Source organism: Tauraco erythrolophus, chromosome 2 (assembly GCF_009769465.1).
Source record: "Tauraco erythrolophus isolate bTauEry1 chromosome 2, bTauEry1.pri, whole genome shotgun sequence".
Classification (NCBI taxonomy): domain Eukaryota; kingdom Metazoa; phylum Chordata; class Aves; order Musophagiformes; family Musophagidae; genus Tauraco; species Tauraco erythrolophus.
In genome coordinates this window covers 33083674-33104191 of record NC_141466.1, presented here as the reverse complement: position 1 = coordinate 33104191, position 20518 = coordinate 33083674, and the positions used below count along the sequence as shown (strand labels likewise).

General features: G+C 43.3%; 1 protein-coding gene across 1 annotated transcript in view; it reads right to left on the bottom strand.

Annotated features, from left to right (window-relative positions):
* The window catches only part of ME1 (malic enzyme 1), a 195780-nt gene extending 177180 nt beyond the window's left edge, over positions 1–18600 (bottom strand). The window contains exon 1 of the mRNA XM_086608248.1: positions 18499–18600. Within this exon, the coding sequence (XP_086464374.1) occupies positions 18499–18600 (102 nt within the window). The remainder of the gene's footprint in view (positions 1–18498) is intronic.
* Positions 18601–20518: the final 1918 nt, after the last annotated feature.

The window sequence follows — 20518 nt, the reverse complement described above, 5'->3', positions numbered from 1 at the left end:
TCCTGAGATCCTTTCTGACGGGAATTACCCTACGGCTTTATAATAATATTCCACTCACATTCCCTGTAATGACATTACAGGCTCCTTCCACTAAGCAGCATTCAGACAGTGATCTTCATAGTTTTAAGAAAAAAGGATCATTTCAAGAAGCATCACAGATTTTAGCACCAGACACTGGAAAGAACTAGCTTCATGTCAAGGAATGCCAGGTACTTTCATTTCAATTGGTTTGTATTATTACTGGTGCTGATGTTACTGAGTCAGGCAGGGGAAAGAAATGAACACACACTCAAGTTGGTTTCACATATGTGTGTAAGCCAGCTGAATTTGGGCCAAAGCATTAGAAAGCCTTACTGAGATAGGCCAATTGCAGTGCAATAAACATGCACTAGAAAAAAAACGTGTTCCCCAAAATTAAACTAACATGCTTTGACAAAACTTACTAGACAGATAAAATGTTAGAGCCTAGACTAAATTGGGTAGGTTAAGTCATGGAAAAGGCTTATAAAAATACTGTCTTTGCAAGTTCCTTAGCATGGAAAACTACAGGAGAGGAAGTAATTTTGTTTAGAAGGTATTCTTTTAAACCCAGGACATGCTGTTGTGATTACTTCAAATACTTCTAGTCCTATATGCCACATCTGACAAAACCACTCAATTGTTAACTTGCATTTTCCTTTCACTACTCCTTTCAAGGGGGAGTAGTATAGCAGCACACATGATCTGGAGAGGCTGCTGTCTTCACGCTATGACTCAAAAGAAGAGTTACTAGCCACAACAGGTTCTGCTCTGCAAACATGTATGTGGTGTTGCAAACAGAAATTCATTTGCCTATAACAACATATATCGTCAACCGAAGACAGGACAGGAGAGGTAGGCAAAATTCCAGTTCAAATCACACCACCTTCAACCCAAGCTGGATTTCTCACAGTGCTAGTACTTGGATTCTAACACCCACAGCACCAAAATAAGAATAATGAGGTGACAGTTATCATTATTCTGCCCCTCTACTCTGCTCTCATGAGATCCCACCTGGAATACTGCATTCAGCTCTGGAGTCCCCAACACAAGAAGGACATGGAGCTGCTGGAGCCAGGTCCAGAGGAGGGCCACAAAGATGATCCGAGGGCTGGAACACCTCTGCTATGAAGACAGGCTGAGAGAGTTGGGGTTGTTCAGCCTGGAGAAGAGAAGGCTCCGGGGTGATCTTATTGCAGCCTTCCAGGACTTAAAGGGGGCCTACAGGAAAGCTGAAGAGGGACTTTTTACAAGAGCGTATAGTGATAGGACAAGGGGCAATGGCTTTAAACTGAAAAAGGGGAGATTTCGATTAGATATAAGAAAGAAATTTTTCACTCAGAGGATGGTGAGGCACTGGAACAGGTTGCCCAAAGAAGTTGTAGATGCCCCATCCCCGGAGTTTTTCAAGGCCAGGTTGGATGAGGCTTTGGGCAACCTGGTGTAGTGGAGGGTTTCCCTGTCCACGCAGGGGGGTTGGAACTAGATGATCTTTGAGGTCCCTTCCAACCCTAACCATTCTATGATTCTATGATTATTATTATTATTGATGAGATTTGATGAGGATAACAGATTCAAAGAATGCAGAGCAGATTCACCATAACAGATCCAGTTTCAGTTTTCTACAGCTGTATGACTAACTACTGCATTATTGCTCTGTTCTCCACAGAGCAGCTTCACCTATTCAAAGTAATGAGGTATAAGAAAGAGGCCAGTACAAAAATAAATGGGACTTTTATGCATGTGCCACATTTCCTGATAGTATCTGAAAGATTATTTCTATGTATTTAAGTAGATAGATGCATGTAAGTATTTTCAGGGCCAGAAAATGCTTACCATTGTATACTCTGAGAGTTGCACTGCTGGCAATTTGGAGCACAGCCAGACAAGCATTACCCTTCTGTAGCTACTTATGTAATTAAGTATTTTCAGGATTAGGTTCATAGATATTAGTTCATCATGTAGGCTTTCTGGTCACTGCTGAAATCCGCAATAGAAAACAGGAATCTGTTTTGAAATAACAAAGTATTACGAAATATGGCATGATTAAAATATAATTCAATATTTTGACATGAAAATAGATTCATTTTGCTAATTGTTAAACTTTCTTTGAGTTATCTTTCAAAGAAATTCTTATTTTGCTAGGTATTTACAATACAGAAATGTAATTTCTAAGAATGTCATAACAATTCATACGTAAAGAAAATGTACGCAGCTCCTGCTGTTTAGAGGACATACATGTGCATTGTTTTCAGCATATTTCAGAAAATAAAAGACAAACTTTAAAAAGATATCTTTGAGGGCAATAGCCAGGTTCACTACACAAGGTATGGCAGGAGTTTTACTGAGCCTTTAGACATTTTCTGTGCAGGACATTTTCTCTAGGGAATCAACATCAGAATCCTAAATGTGGGAAAAGAGTTTATTTCAAATTTGTATCACCTCTGCCTATCCAATAGCTAGCGAAATCTTCAGATAGCTAAATATACCCTCATAAAGTCAGCCTTCATTCACATCATCACACGAATTTAAGTCCTGGAGACATGAACTCCAGCTTCTTGAAGAAATGAAGTTTCACCGAGTTAAAAACTACCAAGTAGTGGTTAGCTGAAGGTTGAAATGCCTCTTCTTACAGGAAGTATTGACCTGATCTTCCTCAGGCATTTAGCTGATAAATACTGAACATGCTCTCACCTCTTCTCCCCAGTCAGCTGGAAGGGATGCAACTCTTACCAATGCCGCCCAGGACCAGGAGGCTTAGAGGAGGCAGCCAAGGGTCAGCTACCACTTCATCTAACTGGAACTAACCTGCATGTGGCATAGCATAGCCTGAAGCCAGAAGGAGGTTTAGCTACCCAGACGGATGATTTCTTCCTGCCTATTCAGATCTTCCTTTCCTCCCCAGCATTCAGCACTGGCCACGATTTGCAGTCCTGTCTAACGGATTTTCATGAGTCTAGGAAACTGTACGTGCAGGAGACTGCACACCTGCTAATACCCTCTCTACTTGTAATTGCAATATGGCAAAAGGTAGAAGGACATGGACAAAATATGTCAGGAGTATACAGATTAGACATGGGTCTACTTACATGTGACTTTAAAAGAAATAGCAGCCTGCTTACTGCAAGAACTAGAAGACTATTCCCCCCACTAAGGAAAGAAAATTGTAAATAGAAACTATATTACAACATAGCAAAACATTACCTAAAGGGACTAATTATACAAGACCAAGTACTTTATACTAGTTTTCATTGTCAAAATTTCTCAAATGCTGCTTGCATTTTCAGATAAGACAACTAAATGACTGAGATTTAATAACAAGTGCATGACCTAATTTCCAGTCCAGTGCCCAATCTACTACAATATTTTGTCTCTGTTGCTGAAGTAGAGCTCACTAATTAAGGGGGCAAAAAAATGTGTGTACTCATACTCATTACACGGTTCTGAAGTAAGACAAAGAAAGCCTCAATCATATGTTTAAGGCTTTGTGAAGTGTAACCTCAAAGCAAGCCAGAAAGGGTGCCTGTTAGTCACACATCCTGTTTAAATTGCCGGTGGAACATGATGACGACTGAACTCTACTTTCCTATATTCCTCTATTCTTCTTATCCGCTACATCCTGGCTGCAGAATAAAGTTAGAGGATCAGTAACTACAGAACCAGACGAAAGTAATTTCTTGCCTTAAAATACACAAAATTAAGAAGTTTAGGAAATAACATTAGTTTGAAGGGTGTGTTTCTTTATCCTACAGATTTTTTTTTTTTTCCCTAAGAATTACACCTCGGAAGGAAGCACTCCCTTTTTATTTTCTACTTTGAGTTTATCCATGTACTCCAAGAAGTACGAGAGCTCGGTATCTCAAACAGCCTGGCAGGAGAGCAGAGGCTCCAGTTTCACGCAGACTCCTGAGCTGGAACACTTTTGCCCTTCTGGCAAGCACGAGGCCAGCGGCTACCAGACAGAGCCAGACCGGTTATGTTTCACCAGGTAAGACGCAAAGTGAGATGTTCTACTTTTCCTGAGCTTGGAAACAGTGTTCCTTTCAAGCAGCTGCTGAGAGCGTGTGGTGAAAGCCACCTTCGATGCAGAAAAAAAGCAGTACAGTAAGACACCTTTTCTGATACCTGTTTACAAGACCTACCTACATTTATTTATTTATTCTCACCTATAATCAATACATTAGTAAATAAATATTTAGTTCAACCACTGCCATGTTCTAAATGTAGAAGTTTGTATGCTCTACACAAAGTAAAAAAAAAAAAAAAAATCAGAATTATCAAGCTATTTTAAGGCCCATTCTTTATTTCTTTACCTGACCCTTGACTGACCTGATAAATAGACAGCCATGCCAAATCCCCTATCACAGGAGCAAGAGGAAAGCTTTATCCACCCTTCACTTTGAGAAAGCAATGCAATTGATAAGCCTCATCCTTAAGAGAATTTGGCGTGGAATCTTGTCTCAATAAAAAGCAACAACACAAAAAAAGATAAATCACACTGCTTTTATGCTCTCCTAAGACTACAAAAATTGTATGCCTTAAAGACATAAATTTGTATGCCTTAAAAGACAAACAGCAGATGTCTTCATGTCTAGAACTCAGTTAAAAATTGTATTTCCTCAAGCTTGTTGTTACACACAAGCTATGCATAGAAATAACACACCAGAGTTCATTGACTTCACGAATAGATGTTTGTTACATGTAATTCATAGAATCATAGAATGGCATAGGCTGGAAGGGACCTCAGAGATCATCTAATCCAACCTCCCTGTCATGAGCAGGGATGCCTCTCAACTAGACCAGGCTACTCAAGGCTCCGTCCAACCTGGCCTTGAACACCCCCAGGGAGGGGGCATCCAGAACTTCTCTAGGCAATTTATTCCAAAGTCTTACCACCCTCGTACAGAAGAATTTCTTCCTAAGATCTAATCTAAATCTGTTCTCCTTCAACTTAAACCCATTTCCCCTTGTCCTATCAGTGGACACTCTTGTAAAAAGTCCCTCCCCAGCCTTCCTGTAAGTTCCCTTCAGGTATTGGAAGGCAGCTATTAGGTCCCCCCGAAGTCTTCTCTTTTCAAGGCTGAACAATCCCAGCTCTCGCAACCTGTCCTCGTAGCAGAGGTGCTCCAGCCCCTGGATCATCTTTGTGGCCCTCCTCTGAACACGCTCCAACAAATCTATGTCTCTCTTATGGTGGGGACACCAGAACTGGACACAGTATTCGAGGTGGGGTCTCACAATAGCTGAGTAGAGGGGGAGAATCACCTCTCTTGACCTGCTGACCACGCTTCTCTTGATACATCCAAATAAATGTCACAGTAAAATACAGCAATTATTTTACTTTAGTAAATTTTTTCAAAGAACTTCAGGGAATACCTTGTGCAGAGGAAAAGCTTTGAAGCATAGCAGAGAACCTGCTCTCCTTCACCAGGCCTGAAAGCTTTAGACAAAGTCTGTAAAATGACATCTACACTCAGTAGCAGCCTGAAAAAACAAGGACCTCAGCGACAAGAAGGTGGAAAGGAGGCATCCTGGGATAGAAGAGACTTGAAACATCTCAAGGTGGAGTTGTGTTGGAATGAGAAGGACAACTGTCCTGCTTGGGCTCCAGACAAGAGCAAGGTAAGAATTTCAGAAAAACCTTGGGAATGAAGATGTCAAGCAGTCATCTAAAATGTATGATCTGAGGAAGACTGAAAAGTCGGGGCAGAGGGAGGAAGAAACCACTGCAAGATCTCACTCCTGCAGAAGGTCCAAGAGCCTGAACCTCGGTCTCCTGGCAGAAGCCTCTTCATTCCTCCCCCAACCCTTGCTCCTAGGACATGACTTACAATGGCTTATACCTGGGCAAAACCAAAGCAGCGTAAACCTGAAGACATTAAGGAATTACTCCAACTACTGCTACACTACAAAATGAAGAGTTTGAAATGTATTTTCATAATAACTTTCATTTGCCTATAAATAGCAGCAGATTAGTTTACCTTTCAATAGTCAGTATCTTGAAATCCAACAAGGATTTTATTCCATATATTTATCACAGACTAAAACTGCTGAACCTGTCAGCATTAGGGTTCAATATTCCGTACTTGAAAGAATCTTAATGTGTTTTTTCAGCTATTAAATTACTCTTCTACTTTACACAAAGAAACTCAGTTGTAATTTTAACACCTTAAACAATGGCAAAAAGTTCCTACAAAAGCCTGAAAAATCCTTTAAGATTAGTTTTAGAATCATGCACTTAATCAGCCATCAGCTTGTGAAGTCCTGCATTTTAACAACTCACATTTTTAACCTAAATTTATTAGCTAGATAGAAGTCTCTTCAGATCTTAAGCAAAAACAGAGTGGAGAAGTGTGTGTGTAAGAAGCAAAGATGCAGGAGCATCACTGATAGCTTCAAAAAGGCATATACCTACTAACTAACGCCAGGCTTCCTCTGCTTCAGGTGCACTGCTCCTGTCCAACCTCTCCAGAAAACATTATACAGGACTTGAAAAGATTCAAGCCAAATCAAATCAGCACTAGGCACTTCAGAGACTCAGGTATTAGTTTTACTTTAGCAATACAGTGTTCTTCTATTCTGACTCCTATCTGTAACTATTCATAGAATCACAGAATGGTTTGGGTTCGAAGGGACCTCAAAGATCATCTAGCTCCCACCCGCAGGCCATGGGCAGGGACACTGTCCACTACACCAGGTTGCCCAAAGCCTCATCCAACCTGGTCTTGAACACTTCCAGGGATGGGGCATCCACAACCGCTCTGGGCAACTTGTTTCAGTGCCTCACCACTCTCAGAGTCAAATATATCTTCCATAGATCTCATCAAAATCTACCCTCTTTCAGTTTAAAGCCATTAGCCCTTGTCCTATCACTACATGCTTGTGTAAAATGCACCTCTCCAGCTTTCTTGTAGGCCACCTTTAGGTACTGGAAAGCTGCTATAAGGTCTCTCCTGAGCCTTCTCTTCTCTAGGCTGAACAGCCCTAACTCTCTCAGCGTGTCTTCAGAGGAGAGGTGCTCCAGCCCTCAGATGATCTTCGTGGCCCTCCTCTGGACTCATTCCAACAGATCCATGTCCTTCTTAAGCTGGGGACCCCAGAGCTGAATGCAGTATTCCAGGTGAGGTCTCACGAGAGCAGAGCAGAGGGGCAGAATCACCTCCCTCGACCTGCTGGCCACACTTCTTTTGATGCAGCCCAGGATACGGTTGGCTTTCTGGGCTGCCAACGCACATTGCCAGCTCATGTTGAGCTTCTCCACAGTACACTTGGAGCTCTTTTGCACTATTTAGGTAAAGAGGCTTTACTGCCTCTGTCATAAATACACCTCCACACGTAAATCTGCTTTCTAAAGTCAAGTATCAGGAGAAAGAAATCCATTAAGTCAGCTAGACATTAGTACTGAAAATGTTATAACATGCTTCATAATCACCACTATGCACTCATCTCCAGGACAGATTTAAGGCAAAGATTTTTTTTTTTAATTCATTAGTAAAAGCAAAAATTATTTTTGCTTTTGTGGAAAAGGCAACAATGTATTTCATAACAATTCTTGTTCTTCTCTTGCAAAGCAGTGATTCTGTGCTATACAATCTCCATGTCAAAAGCAAATTTAAAAGTTTATCACTCACAAAGGACAAAAGGAAGAAAGGTAAACTGTGATATCCCATCTGAACTGGATGCCAAAATCATTTAATACCTCATAGCCCCTATCCTGTTCCAAACATACACACAATTCATTAATAAGACAAATTAATCTAAAGTACTAACTCGAGACTGAAGACTGAGTTTATTCAAGTGAAGTTACATTGAACCAAACGTGTTTGTAATTTTTCAAACCCCTTGTAGGGATATTTATTTTATGAATACACAAAGAGAAGAGGCAGAACGGTGACTTGAGTTTTAATATTAAAATTTAGTTATTAGAGAAAAAAAAATCAGTTTTTCTAAGCCAGAAACAGGTAACAGTTGCTACTTGAACAATAAAGTAAGGAAAAACCTAAGCATAAGCATGCAACGATAAAATGCATTGCTGCTCTACGCCTCATTTATATTTTAAGACCAAAACAGTGATGAATTTGCTTCCTGAAGTCTTATATCAGACGAGTACCTCCTGACATATTTCTACATCTTTGGCTGAAAGCCACAAGTATTCAAAGCATAAGAGAATTATGATGCTTTTTTTCCAGTTCTAGGTTATGTATGCTTTATGTATATAAAAAATGTTTAGTCAACGCTTCCTCCACTTCCTCTACATTGTAAACAACCTCCAGTCCTGCGCGGGGGATTGTGTTTCACACAGGAATAGGCACTAACGGTATCCAAGTAAACTACAGACACTGATTTCAACAGAAAGCACACAGTGCCTGCAAGAACTGCCTCCAGGGTGCCCTGTGACCTCCTTCTTCTAAGTCAGGATTTTTGCTTCCTGAATTATGCAACACATTATATTAGCAAAGCTTAAGCTTTGATAAGACAAAAACTTGTTTTCTTATGCAAGCAGTTCAGGGCTTTTTTTCATTAACTCCTAAAAAAAAAAAAAAAAAATCAAACTCTCAAACTTGGAGCTCAAACTCTCCAAGTGACAAAGGGTTTTTGTTTTTTGAAGGATTAATGCACCAGTGCTAATTTCATGCCAGCTTTGCAGCAGCTTCCCCTCTTGCATCCCTCTACCATTAATTTACTCTCAGCTTACACTACTAAAATCAGTATCAGAATCAGGTCCTTAGTCCTTTCTCTAATACCACCCTACACAAATCTACCAACCTTATAAAAGCCATGAGCTTATTTGTGATTATGGTCCAACCTAGATTCCCCTTGGCTGTGTATCATGGCATTCCCAGCTCCTGGAGATGTCTCTAATGTGCATCATAGAATCATAGAATGGTTAGAGTTGGAAGGGACCTCAAAGATCATCTAGTTCCAACCCCCGTGCCATGGGCACGGAAACCCTCCACTACACCAGGTTGCCCAAAGCCTCATCCAACCTGGCCTTGAACACTTCTAGGGATGGGGCATCTACAACTTCTCTGGGCAACCTGTTCCAGTGCCTCACCACCCTCTGAGTGAAAAATTTCTTCCTTATATCTAATCTAAATCATACTGACAATCCTTTGAGGTAGTTTTAAAATTCCTACTACCTTGCTACATGTCATGAAATTATGAAAATTAGTCAAAATGATAACACATTATAACTACACAGCAATTTTCTTACTTCTCTGTATCATCCTGCTATTGGCTCTAGGAAAAAAAAATAAATATTTCTAAAACATAAATTCATGGAGTTTCAACATGCTTGACAGCAATCATTTAGTTCTCAAAGGTATAATGCTACTTATAAAATTGCTATTGAGGGGGAGAAAGGGGAAGGTAAAGAAAAGTGACTGACGTAAAAGTTCAATCTATGCAGGATACAAAGGGTGAATATCAACAAAAACGATTCAACTATGTTTCGACACTTTCTTAAAGTAACTACTAGATGGTTTCCCCTACCTTGCTTGCCTTCATCCATGACTTGGATTTTCTTTTTTAGGATGAACAGACATACAGCACATTCCACAGAGAGTTTGCACAATTGCAATTTCAAAATCACAAGTCAATTCATAGTTATTGAGGACACCCACAATAAATACCATGTCTTAATATATTGGTTAGATAAGGTACATTTCTCACGTCTGCAAGCCCTGCTAGGAAGCAGTGCTGCTGACTGTGCATAATACCCCTCTCCAGGAATGATAAGGCAGAATATTCCAGTGTCAAGCCAAATTCATCCTCCGCCTCTGACTAGAAACTGTCAGCATCTTTATTTAAAGATTTTAATTTCTATGTCAGGTGAAACACTGGAAGCACCAAAGCCTCTGTCTGGTCTCTGACAAATTAATGCCTAGTCCTGCTGCTTCTACCTGTCCCTTAGGAAGTTTATCCCAAGTCCCACCCATCCCAGTTTTGCAGATGCATGGCTGCTGTTTCAAGTTTGTCTGCAGCTTTGCTGTACAAAACTTTGGCAACCATATATTACAAACTGATAATCCTATGACATCTTACTGCCTTTTTCCTATACCAGATTTAGCTCCTTGATGTTGTGTTAAACCAGACAATGGAGCTAATTACTGTAAAACTATACCCAGTCATGGGCCTGGCCTGCGCTGCCCTGACCCAAAATAAAGAGAAAGCCCCTTCATGAAAAAGAAGGACATTCAAACAAAGCTTAACTAATGGCCTACTACTGATGAACTGTATTACTGTTTTTAGTCATGGCAAAGGAGAGAGTCTGAAAAATTCAGAGATGATGAAGAGCATCATCCAGAGCCCCGGCAACGCAGCACCGCACTGGCCAGCACACGCACACAGCGCCAGGTGTTACAACATCTGCATTCTGCTAGTAGAGACAAAGACTCTGCGCCTGCTTCTACAGAAGCTAACACAGGGTGTGTTCCCTAAACTGGCACCTTTCCTAGTTATACGATGGCTTTGGATCTCACAAAACCTCCCACTGCAGACAGACAATCCCTTATGCTCAGAAGCCATAAGACTGAGCCTTGCTCCAACAACAGCCTTACTAACTTCACTTGAAAAGTATTTTTGAAGTTCACAAATCACCATCTTTTTAACAGAAGATCAAGTTTGTGTACCAGCGTGATCAAATATAGAACTATTCATTAAATCCAAAGGATCCTTAATTTATCATAGAATCATCGAATGGTTTGGGTTGGAAGGGACCTTAAAGACCATCTAGTTCCAACCCCCCTGCCGGCGGCAGGGACACTTTCCACTAGATCAGGCTGCTCAAAGCCACATCCAACCTGGTCTTGAACACCTTCAGGGATGGGGCATCCAAAACTCCTCTGGGCATTTATGATCCCATTTATGATCTAATTAACTGAAGCTTGAAACATCTCAGTGGTACTATGGTATCACAGCAACAACACAAAGAAAAATACACAGAAGACTTCCAGTTCAGTTCCATGCACTCAAGCCTTGTTGACAGGCGTGTATGCGCATCTCTGGGTCAGAACTCCACAGGTATTTGTCTCAGAGGACCAGGCTTAACACTGTGCTGAATGGAGATGATGAATGCACAAAGATAAATGGACATCCATTACTCCCCAGCTGGCACTTAACAGGTAGCAGGTCCTTCCTGACACTGCAACATGCACAGCAAATGAAATTGGTCTGTGTGGGTTTTTTTTAAACAAGCATCTCACCCTGTCCAACATTATCATTAAGAGGATTGAAAAAAAGAGAGAACAAAAAAACAAACAAAAAAAACACTAGAAGTTTCAACATGTTAAATGTCCCACAGCTATTAATGCTCACAGATAACAATTTCTTCTTTCTCTGTTTAAGGTATGTGGGAGTGAACAGACTACCCTGTGCATCTCATTATGCAGGCACACAAACCCAACAATGTTCTTATTTCAGCTCTTTTCGCCCCTTTCCGTGCTACTCTTCCAGACATGATGAGCCTTAGAACTCTCAGGCAACCATCACACATTTGCTTCAGCCAGGGGAGCGCAAAGGACACCTTACAAGAGCTCTTCAGATTTGCAGGGAGCACAAGCCACTTGCTACTGTGGCTGAAATCTGAGTCACATCCTCCAGGATGTGTCAAATGCTGCTTTTGACACTTCTTTGAAATAGCTGTTCCACTGTAAAATTCTGTAATACAAACTGGAAAAACCTCATTGAAGGGCCTCATTGAAGGGTATTAATACTCTGTTTCAGACCTCCATCAGTAATGCATTTAGCACAATGGCAGGACCTTCTGCCTGAAGCCCCTCACCAACCCCTGCAGGCCTGGGCTACGGCAGCCACGAGCGAGTTGTGCACCGAATACACGGCTCACCTGAGCAGGCAAGGAGGAAAAGGAAAGGCATGACAAAGCAAAGATGGCACATTTTAACTTGGGGTCACAGGTTAATAAGAAGCATTGCTGTCACACATATTTCACTTCCTCCTCCCCTCAGAGAGGGAAGCAGGGCTGGGGGAGAGAACCTTGTGCCTCCTACAGCCGCAACTTCTTTTTTCAGGGACAGCTCGATACAAGAGACTGATTCAGCAGAATCAGATATATAAAGCAAAGAACGCAAAATAATAGGAAATTCTGCACTCTGAGATATGCTTTCTGCAGTTTATTTTACCTACACAGAAGTACAATTTCTTACAATAAGAGAGCTCTTATTTATTGTCGGCATCCATCAATATGATTAAAAAAAAATAATGCCCAAGTTCTGTGGCCAGCATTTCTACAAAACCTAGTGTAGAAAAGCACATTTAACTCGTTCTAAATACACAAATCCTATTTGCAAGGTGCTCTGTGCTAGGATTAATGCTTCTATTCCAGTGGCATTTATAACCAGTGGGCGTGGGATTTCTCAGTCTAAAGAAAAAAGGTCAACTTTGTGTTCAATTACTGAAGTCCACAAGAAAATTACACAAGTCAAAAGTGTTTTTAATGCCCAAAATGGCTTCACAGCAGAACAATTCTAGGTATCAGCTTCTTGCGGCAACTCATACCACTACTCAGTTGCTATTGCTGCTATATAGCTTACTACATAACTTCTCCTTCATTTTATTTGCTTTTAATTCAAGTCACAGAACTTTGTTCCCAACTCGCTGTCTCAGCACTCTTTTTCGTAACTGCAAGCAAAGAACTGGAAGCCAACAGGAAGAAAACAATATAACACCAACTGCAGCAACTTACCTACTAGCTCGGGAAGAAAATAGCAGGAGGCAATGAACGCTGCAAGCTGTGTACATAAAATAGAAGATGGTGGTAAAATAATCTCATTGAAAAACTTTGCGCTTTTCCCAAGACATTTTCCTTATTAAATAGTATGCAGGACAAATCTGCCTTCAGGTAAGAAAGGTGGAAATATCACAGAATTAATTTTTAAAGCCCCTTCACAAATACTGTAAATAAAAGCACTACACAAAGAACATCCTGCCTCATAACTCCTCCCTCACACCTCAGAAAGGTGATTTCAAGAAGGAAGAATACACTGGCAATGTGAGAACCTCCTCACCCAGGCCTTCAGCACCCACCAGTGAGCCACCACTGAGCTCTCACCCTTGCCCAAAACCCAAGCGTACAAGGTAGTTGCAGTTCTGCCAGTCTGCAACTTACGGTTCTGATGGTTAAAGAGCAAATAGCTCTGGTATGAACCAACCTCACACCTGAAGAACCTCCTATTTTAGGTTGCTGCTCCACAGAACAGCAACTCCAGTCTCAGAGACCCCAGTAATAGATCAAAAATGCAATGCTTGCCAAACACACAGGCAAAACCGATGCAAGTTCACTCTAAAAGGTTTCAGACAAAGACCAGATTGATTCAGTTTTTGTGCTAGCACAACCACTATACCATTTTCTCTTGTCAAAGACCAGAAAAACAGCACGTGCTTTTCCCTATCAAGCTCAGAACTGCTCTGCTAGGCGATCTGATGGGGGTAAGAACCATGAAATACTACTGTTAAAACCAACAAAGTTGTAAAGGGCAAAAGTTTTTTTGAGGAAAAAAAAAAAAAGGAGGTAGAAGACAGTAAGAGTGATCAGCAACTATACCCCCAAAAAAATTTTCCTCAAATTGTACCTTTAGTTTCACATAGAGCTAACTATCTTCCAATCTTAGAGGCATTATCATACCTACTACCGCTTAATATGAAATCATCCCTTCCAATATCAAGTTACTGCCAGAAAACCTATTTTAAAAATTAATATACACACTTCTAATATGCCATTTTAAGGAGTGTTCTCCTCCTCCATCCCCAGCTTCATCAGTTTTCTTCCCAGAATAGCTAAGGCAAAAGCAATACTCAGCAAGCACTGGCCCCTCCAGAGGACTCAGCCAAAGTACACACAGGTTTAAGATGTGAAAATATGTACATTACCAACAGAAGGAAAAGAGACTTCTACTGCTTGGTATCTGATAAAAAAATACATTTATTTCAAGGAGCTTCTGAAATGTTTCTTCTCTTTTACTCATTAGATAAGAGTAAATCTCACTGGAATGCTTCTGATTTTTTGCTGAGCCTATTACAGGGTCATCAACAAATGTCAAAGTTGTAAGACCATCTTTATATGTCACCCATGCTAATCACAAGATTACACTTTCCCCGAATCAAATTTGATTTTAGTGAAGCAACTAGCTGTATACAGAACAAAATATATCTGTATTTCACAAGCATTCTCCTCCCGCTGTCTGAAACGTAGGGGCAAAATGGGAAGTCCATGCTTCTCTCTAGCTCAGATAACGATTTCACTTGAATTAAAAAAAGTTTATAACTGTTTTTTAGTAAATTAGGACACGTAGCATGTGTAATCTGATAGGAAAGACAAGCATTGTCTTTCTTAATAACCCTCTCATAAATTGTTTATTCCCTTAGCCTGGAATTGGTTATTCTGAGAAAGTATCACTACAGGCATCCTTCGCTCTTTTAACTCCTCCTGAGGGATTCAGTTCGGCTGCTGTCAGAAATAAGACATTGGGATAAACGGACCTTTGGTCTGTTCCAGTATGGTTCTTGTATAGTAAATGCCATAATGAGACAATGGACCAACAGCCAACTCCAGCCAACAACTAATATCACTACTCAGTTGAGAAGTTACCAGGGGCATCACGTACAGGAGGTGGTAAGGATAAAACATCAATGCCATTGCAGATGGGATTGAGATTGGCAGCACTCAGATGTTCAGCAGCCCCATAGGACAGTCCGTTCTGACATTCCCCAGTGCTTTAGTGTAACTTGAATAAAGGGAAAGAAAAAAGAAGAACCAACAGTTTACAGGCGCACTACACTCAGCAATGATGACAGCAGTCGGTCTGGGCCGAGGGGAGGCAGCTGAGGAGGGGTGACAGCCCTCCAGCACTTAGATTTAATAGAATCACTTACTTCCTGCTCGCTGAATCACTCGGCAAGAATATGAAAGCAACCTGGGAACAAAGCACTCCTCCAATGGCATTCAGACTTGGCAACTAATACAGACTATTGGAAAAGTTTGGTATTGAAATATATGTTTGCATTATCTTCACGTTCAGATTCTGAAAATAAGAAGATTATGGTAAACTATGACTTGTTTAAACAATATTAAAAGGTTAAAAAAATTAGAGATGAAAGTTTAATGTTAGATGATTTGTGTGCTTCAAAATCACAAACTCGTACATTCAATAAAGCATAAACGAGATTTACAGTAGAAGCAGAGCAAATTACTTTCACATTTCCGTAACTCATCAGCTTAAAGAGCATACAACTCCCAGCCAAAGGTTTCTAAGGCAATCTATTTCAGTGAAAAGAAGTGAAACTGTTTGTTTTCCTTGTAATTGCACTGCTATTTACAATGTGTTTAGTTGCCTAAGGGAAAAAAGAACAAAATTACCAAAAAGGTTCTAAACACACTTCTAAACACTATGGACCTAAAATCTCAGACAATAACTGAATTGTGATTATTGTCCATAGACTTGGACACATGTCCTCAAGTAATTAAACTCAGTGTGTTGCAATCCGCTGTTCCTCATGGTTTTTGATGCATTACTGCTGCTGAGATGGGACAAACGACTCCGTGACCTCGTAAAAGCAGCAATGGTTTCCTATATAGGCAAAATGTCCCAGTGTGGAGAAAAACAAAACACACTACCACTAAACATTTTTGTTAGGCTTTTCCTCAGTGAGGTTTGTACAAACTACTTACAAAGTAAAACATAAAAGATTTAAGAATGACATTGCCTAGGGCTTCAACATATTTCAGTGCTTAGTATGTTCTGGAAATTTTGCCATCCGGGTAGAAGCAGAGGGCAAGTGGAAAAGAAGAAATTTGGGTGTTTACACTGGCAATCCCACAGCCCTTTCTCTCACCAGCTATCAAGGTTAAATATAAGAAGCGATGTATCCACCGAGTGTGCAGAAATCCAGCTTTATTGTTGGATGAGTGGGGTGCTAAATAGAGATAGGTATTTAAAAAAAAAAAAAATCTATTTTTAAAGATGTCCAAGCATAAATGGTTCCCTGCAAAATTTTCCTTTCAACTTGTCTGAGAGAAGGAACGTATTATTTGAGGACGCAAGCCCCAAGCTTCCACATATTGCAGCATACTTCAGTTTTACCTGCTTGACAGGCCAGCTGTCTTTGCTTAAGAGACTCTGAAAGCACCATTTGTCTTCTTTTTCTACAAGTCATTGCTAGATAGCACTACTCAGTACTTACAGTCTCTTTTGCCAAGTATATGCAAATAGGACTATTAAAACTGGCACCATATCCAAAAGAAAGTGCTGATACCAAGGAATTGCAGCTCTTAGACAGGGCCCAGGAGATAGCAGAAAATTCTGGCATTTCTGCAGAACTGTAAACAATCCCTGTACTTTACATTCATTAAAGGAGATATTTTATCCACTTCAAATTGAATTCTCTGCAATCTGAGGCTTGTTTAACAGCCTTGGCAATAGAAAGTGAACTGGGAACACCAGATCCCGTGCATGCAAACAGGCCACAAGACTGGCACCCATGTTGGCAGTCCTCAACATACTTGATTTTATTTTCCATATACATATATATTTGGCAATAAATACATATCTCTCTGTCTCAAGGGGAGTGCGGGTACATGTTTGTGTATCTGTATAGTAGGGTGTAATACATCCACATCCACCAAAAAACACCTGTCTCAGTCAGAAAACTGGCTCATCCGTTCTTCACCAGACCAGGACCAGACACTCCTCACAGGTATAAAAACCGAATTTTTCAGCTGACCTTTTCTAAGACCAAACTCTGCCTTAGCTGGATAGATGAGGTTGATAAGGAACAGCTACTTTTTCCTGCTTCTCTGTTGTACAGTACATATGTGCCATAACACAGCTGAGGGGGACAGGGAGAGGAAAGTCTAAGCCACGAAATCAAGCAAGACCCTTCCTCACCTTCAAGTATGCTGTTCAGAGGCAAGACATGTGATGCTTGAGGGAACGAGCTAGCTATGAGCCTGCTTTGCCTCTCAGTGCTCTTTATACAAGATGCTTTAGAGTAAGTCCTATTTTCTGTTTGGCTGGCTTTCCTGGTTATTCTGAATCAGACTTTTTTCCATGAATACTGCAGCCACTTAAAAGCAATCCCAAGTGAAACAGCCTGTTATTGGTTTCTTCTTGGGAGTTTTAAATTTTGGTTAGTTTTCCTTTCACCTGACCTCAGGAGACCTTCTCAGGCCTACACACACACACACACAGAGGCATAAGACAGCCTCTGAGGAAACTGTGTAGTCAAGCACCAAGACTAATAAAAGCCCTATTCATCTAGCTAATACATGGAGTTTTTACTGATGATGAGTCAACCTATCCAGTAGAACTAGACACACAGTTTTTGTCAATTTATACAACTCAGCAAGAAGTAAAATGACTGTATACGCATTCTAATGCAGAGGTACAAGACAGAGCACCAGAGCTAACCATTAAAAGTAATATGTGAGAACAAAGTTGGAGCTAAGAACTTAACAAAGGCTTCACGTACTAGGCGTGGTTTATCATCTATCTGTGACTTTACCCATTTTTCATTCTGGCAGCAAATCCAGGGCCTGTCACACCAGTAAAGTATTTTACTATCTGAACTTTGCATCTTTATCGGAGCTGTGCAAATGCATACTTACTCAGCTTTTTTTTTTCCCTTCCCCCAGATTAATTTAGCACGTTTAGAAAGTTTTATCAAGCTGAATTACCATTCTTCAGCGAATTAGAGATGTGATAAAAAGGTTCGACTGCGCTACGGCATGTCTTGAAAGCCGACTGCATTCGCTGATGTGGAGCAGGGAGGGAAGCTGAGTTGAATTTCACAGCTGCAAGTGGAATAAAGGTGCTAAAACGCTTTTTCCAACTGCCAGGGGATAAAACGCAGGACAGCCTGAACAGCCAGGCTTGCCCGCAGGAAACAAGGTGGGGCACGCGTGGGAAAGCGGGCTCTGGAAAAGAGGGAGCGTACCGGGAAAGCACAGACACGGCAGCGCGAACTTGCATCAGAGCGGCGCTAACTTTTAGCAGCATCCTCCCCCGGCTGCCGCTGCTTCTCTTCTCGGGAAGACACGGAGGGGACGGCGCCGCTGCCCGCGGCAGGCTCCGCGCCCCGGGAGCCGGGGCTGGCGGGGCGGGAACGAGCACGACGCTCGCCGCCGCTGCCGCCACCCGGGGGCCCCTCGCCCCCCCCGAAGGAAGAGGAAGCGCCGCCCGGGCCGCAGGAAGTACCGCTGCCCCGCGCCCGCCGCCCCACCGGGGCCGCGGCCCGGCGGCAGCTGCGCGGCGGCGGGCGGCGCCGCGACAGGTGGCAGCGGTGAGAGGCGGCCCGGCGCCCCCGCCGCCTCGGGCCCGGCTCCGGCTGCGCAGGCGGCGCCCAGCCCCGGGGCTGGTTTCGCCGTCATCCGAAGGCGGGCGGGGGGCCGGGGCGAGAGAGGGGGCTCCCGCCCTCGGCGCTCCACGGTCCCGGTCGCTGCGGCGCACCTGCCCCGCCCGCCCCTACCTTGTTGAGGTGGGGGTCGCGGAGCACCTCGTAGCCTCTCTTCATGGTGGCCTGCAGGGGCCGGCCGGCGTCCCGGCGCTCGGTTGCCTTCCCTGCTTGCATGGCGAGGCGAAGCGAAGCTCACTGCTGTCAGGTCGCTGCGGGAGCGGAGGCAAATCGGCGGCGGCTCCTCCTGCTGAGGTGACCGCCCGGCGGGGTGGGATGATCCTGCCGGGAGGGAGGGAGGGAGGGGGCAGAGCCGCGGCAAGGCGCCGCCGCCGGGAGGGGGGTCACCGGGGCGCCGCCGCTGCTGAGTCACCGGCAGCTCCGCCGGCGGCGGGGCGGGAGCCCAGGTGCGAAGCGCGGGAGGCGAGCGGGGTCGCGGGCCCGCAGCCCTCCGCGGCGGAGCGGCTCGGCCTGGTCCGGCCGCTGTAGCCTCCAGCGGGGTCCGGCGTTCGGAAGGCGGGTAGACCGCTCTCCCTTTCACCGCTTCAGAGAGCCCCTCCGCGTCCCTCTGTGCCCGTTAGAAACAGGCCGGTCCGGGATCAACCCGCCGAGGGGAAATCGCTCCGGCGGTGCTCCCTGCTCCCGCCGGGTTTTGCACAGGAGCCGGCGTTCCCGGCGCAGGGAGCGCAGCCGCCGAACGCTGGCGGGCACCACGCTGCGATACCGCTCAGGGACCCGCCGGGCGCGGGCACGGCGGGGGGACCCCGCGCCCGAGCCGAACCCCCCGGACTCGGCCGCACGCAGGAGCGGGGCCTGTGCGGTTTAGTGGCGGTGAAGCTTCGCTTTCCTTCTGTTAAACGACTGTGAAATCCAACCTTTCCCGAAGGGGATGGGCTGCATAGGCTCTGTACAGTCGGGAGCAGCGCGTGTCTGATGCAGTGAGGTTCGGGTCGGAGGGGGAGCGGTGTGCTGCTGGCTTCAGCTGTGCGGTCTGGGGTCACGCCTGGTCAGGATGGAGAGTATTAGGGCAGAGCAGGTGTTCGGCTGATTTGCACCACTTATCCCTAACATTTGTTTGCAATGCGTTCTGAAATGGTTTGCGTACGATCCATTGTGTACTACATGACTGTGGCTTTTTTCCTCTAAATTAGTGTATGTAAGCAGAAATAACTTCCAGACGGATACTATAAGCCTGCTGGAGACATTAATAGCTTGAAATGTATGGCTATGATAATACTCAAGGATGGAGGGGTTTGTGATCTATTGTCAAGCAGGAACAAACAGATCAAAATTTTATTGCTCTTTTAAACTTACCTCTTCACATTTAATCTGTAGGGCTATCCATGCTATTACCTCATATTTTATAACAAAAAGGCTCCCTCAGAGTCTGGCTTTTCCTGAATTTCCCGTTAAGTATCTCCAAAAAAAAAATTAATTTCATGTTAATTAACAAAGGTAAGTTGGAAGGATTCCTAGTCTGTGTTTCTGGAGACTTGATTAGCAAGTCAGCAGAAAATTCAGTAAATAAACCTCTCCCTCCCTTGCTTCGTCATCTTAGAAAGAATTATGAAAAGCAGTATTAATAAAAAGTTTTGAACAAACTTTGAACCTAGTGTCTCTGATTAATTGCCCAGCCTTTGTAGAATCATAGAATGGTTTGGGTTGGAAGGGACCTCAAAGATCATCTAGTTCCAACTCCCCTGTCATGGATAGGGACACTGTCCACTACACCAGGTTGCCCAAAGCCTCATCCAGCCTGGCCTTGAACAACTCCAGGGATGGGGCATCCACAACTTCTCTGGGCAACCTGTTCCACTGCCTCACCACCCTCAGAGGGAAGAGTTTCTTCTTTAGATCTAATTTAAATTTCCCCTCTTTCAGTTGAAAGACGTTGCCCCTTGTCCTATCACTACACGCCCTTGTAAAAAGTCCCTCTCCAGCTTTCCTGTAGGCCCCCTTTAGGTACTGGAAAGATGCTATAAGATCACCCCGGAGCCTTCTCTTCTCCAGGCTGATCAGCCCCAACTCTCTCAGCCTGTCTTTATAGCAGAGGTGCTCCAGCCCTTGGATCATCTTCGTGGCCCTTCTCTGGACT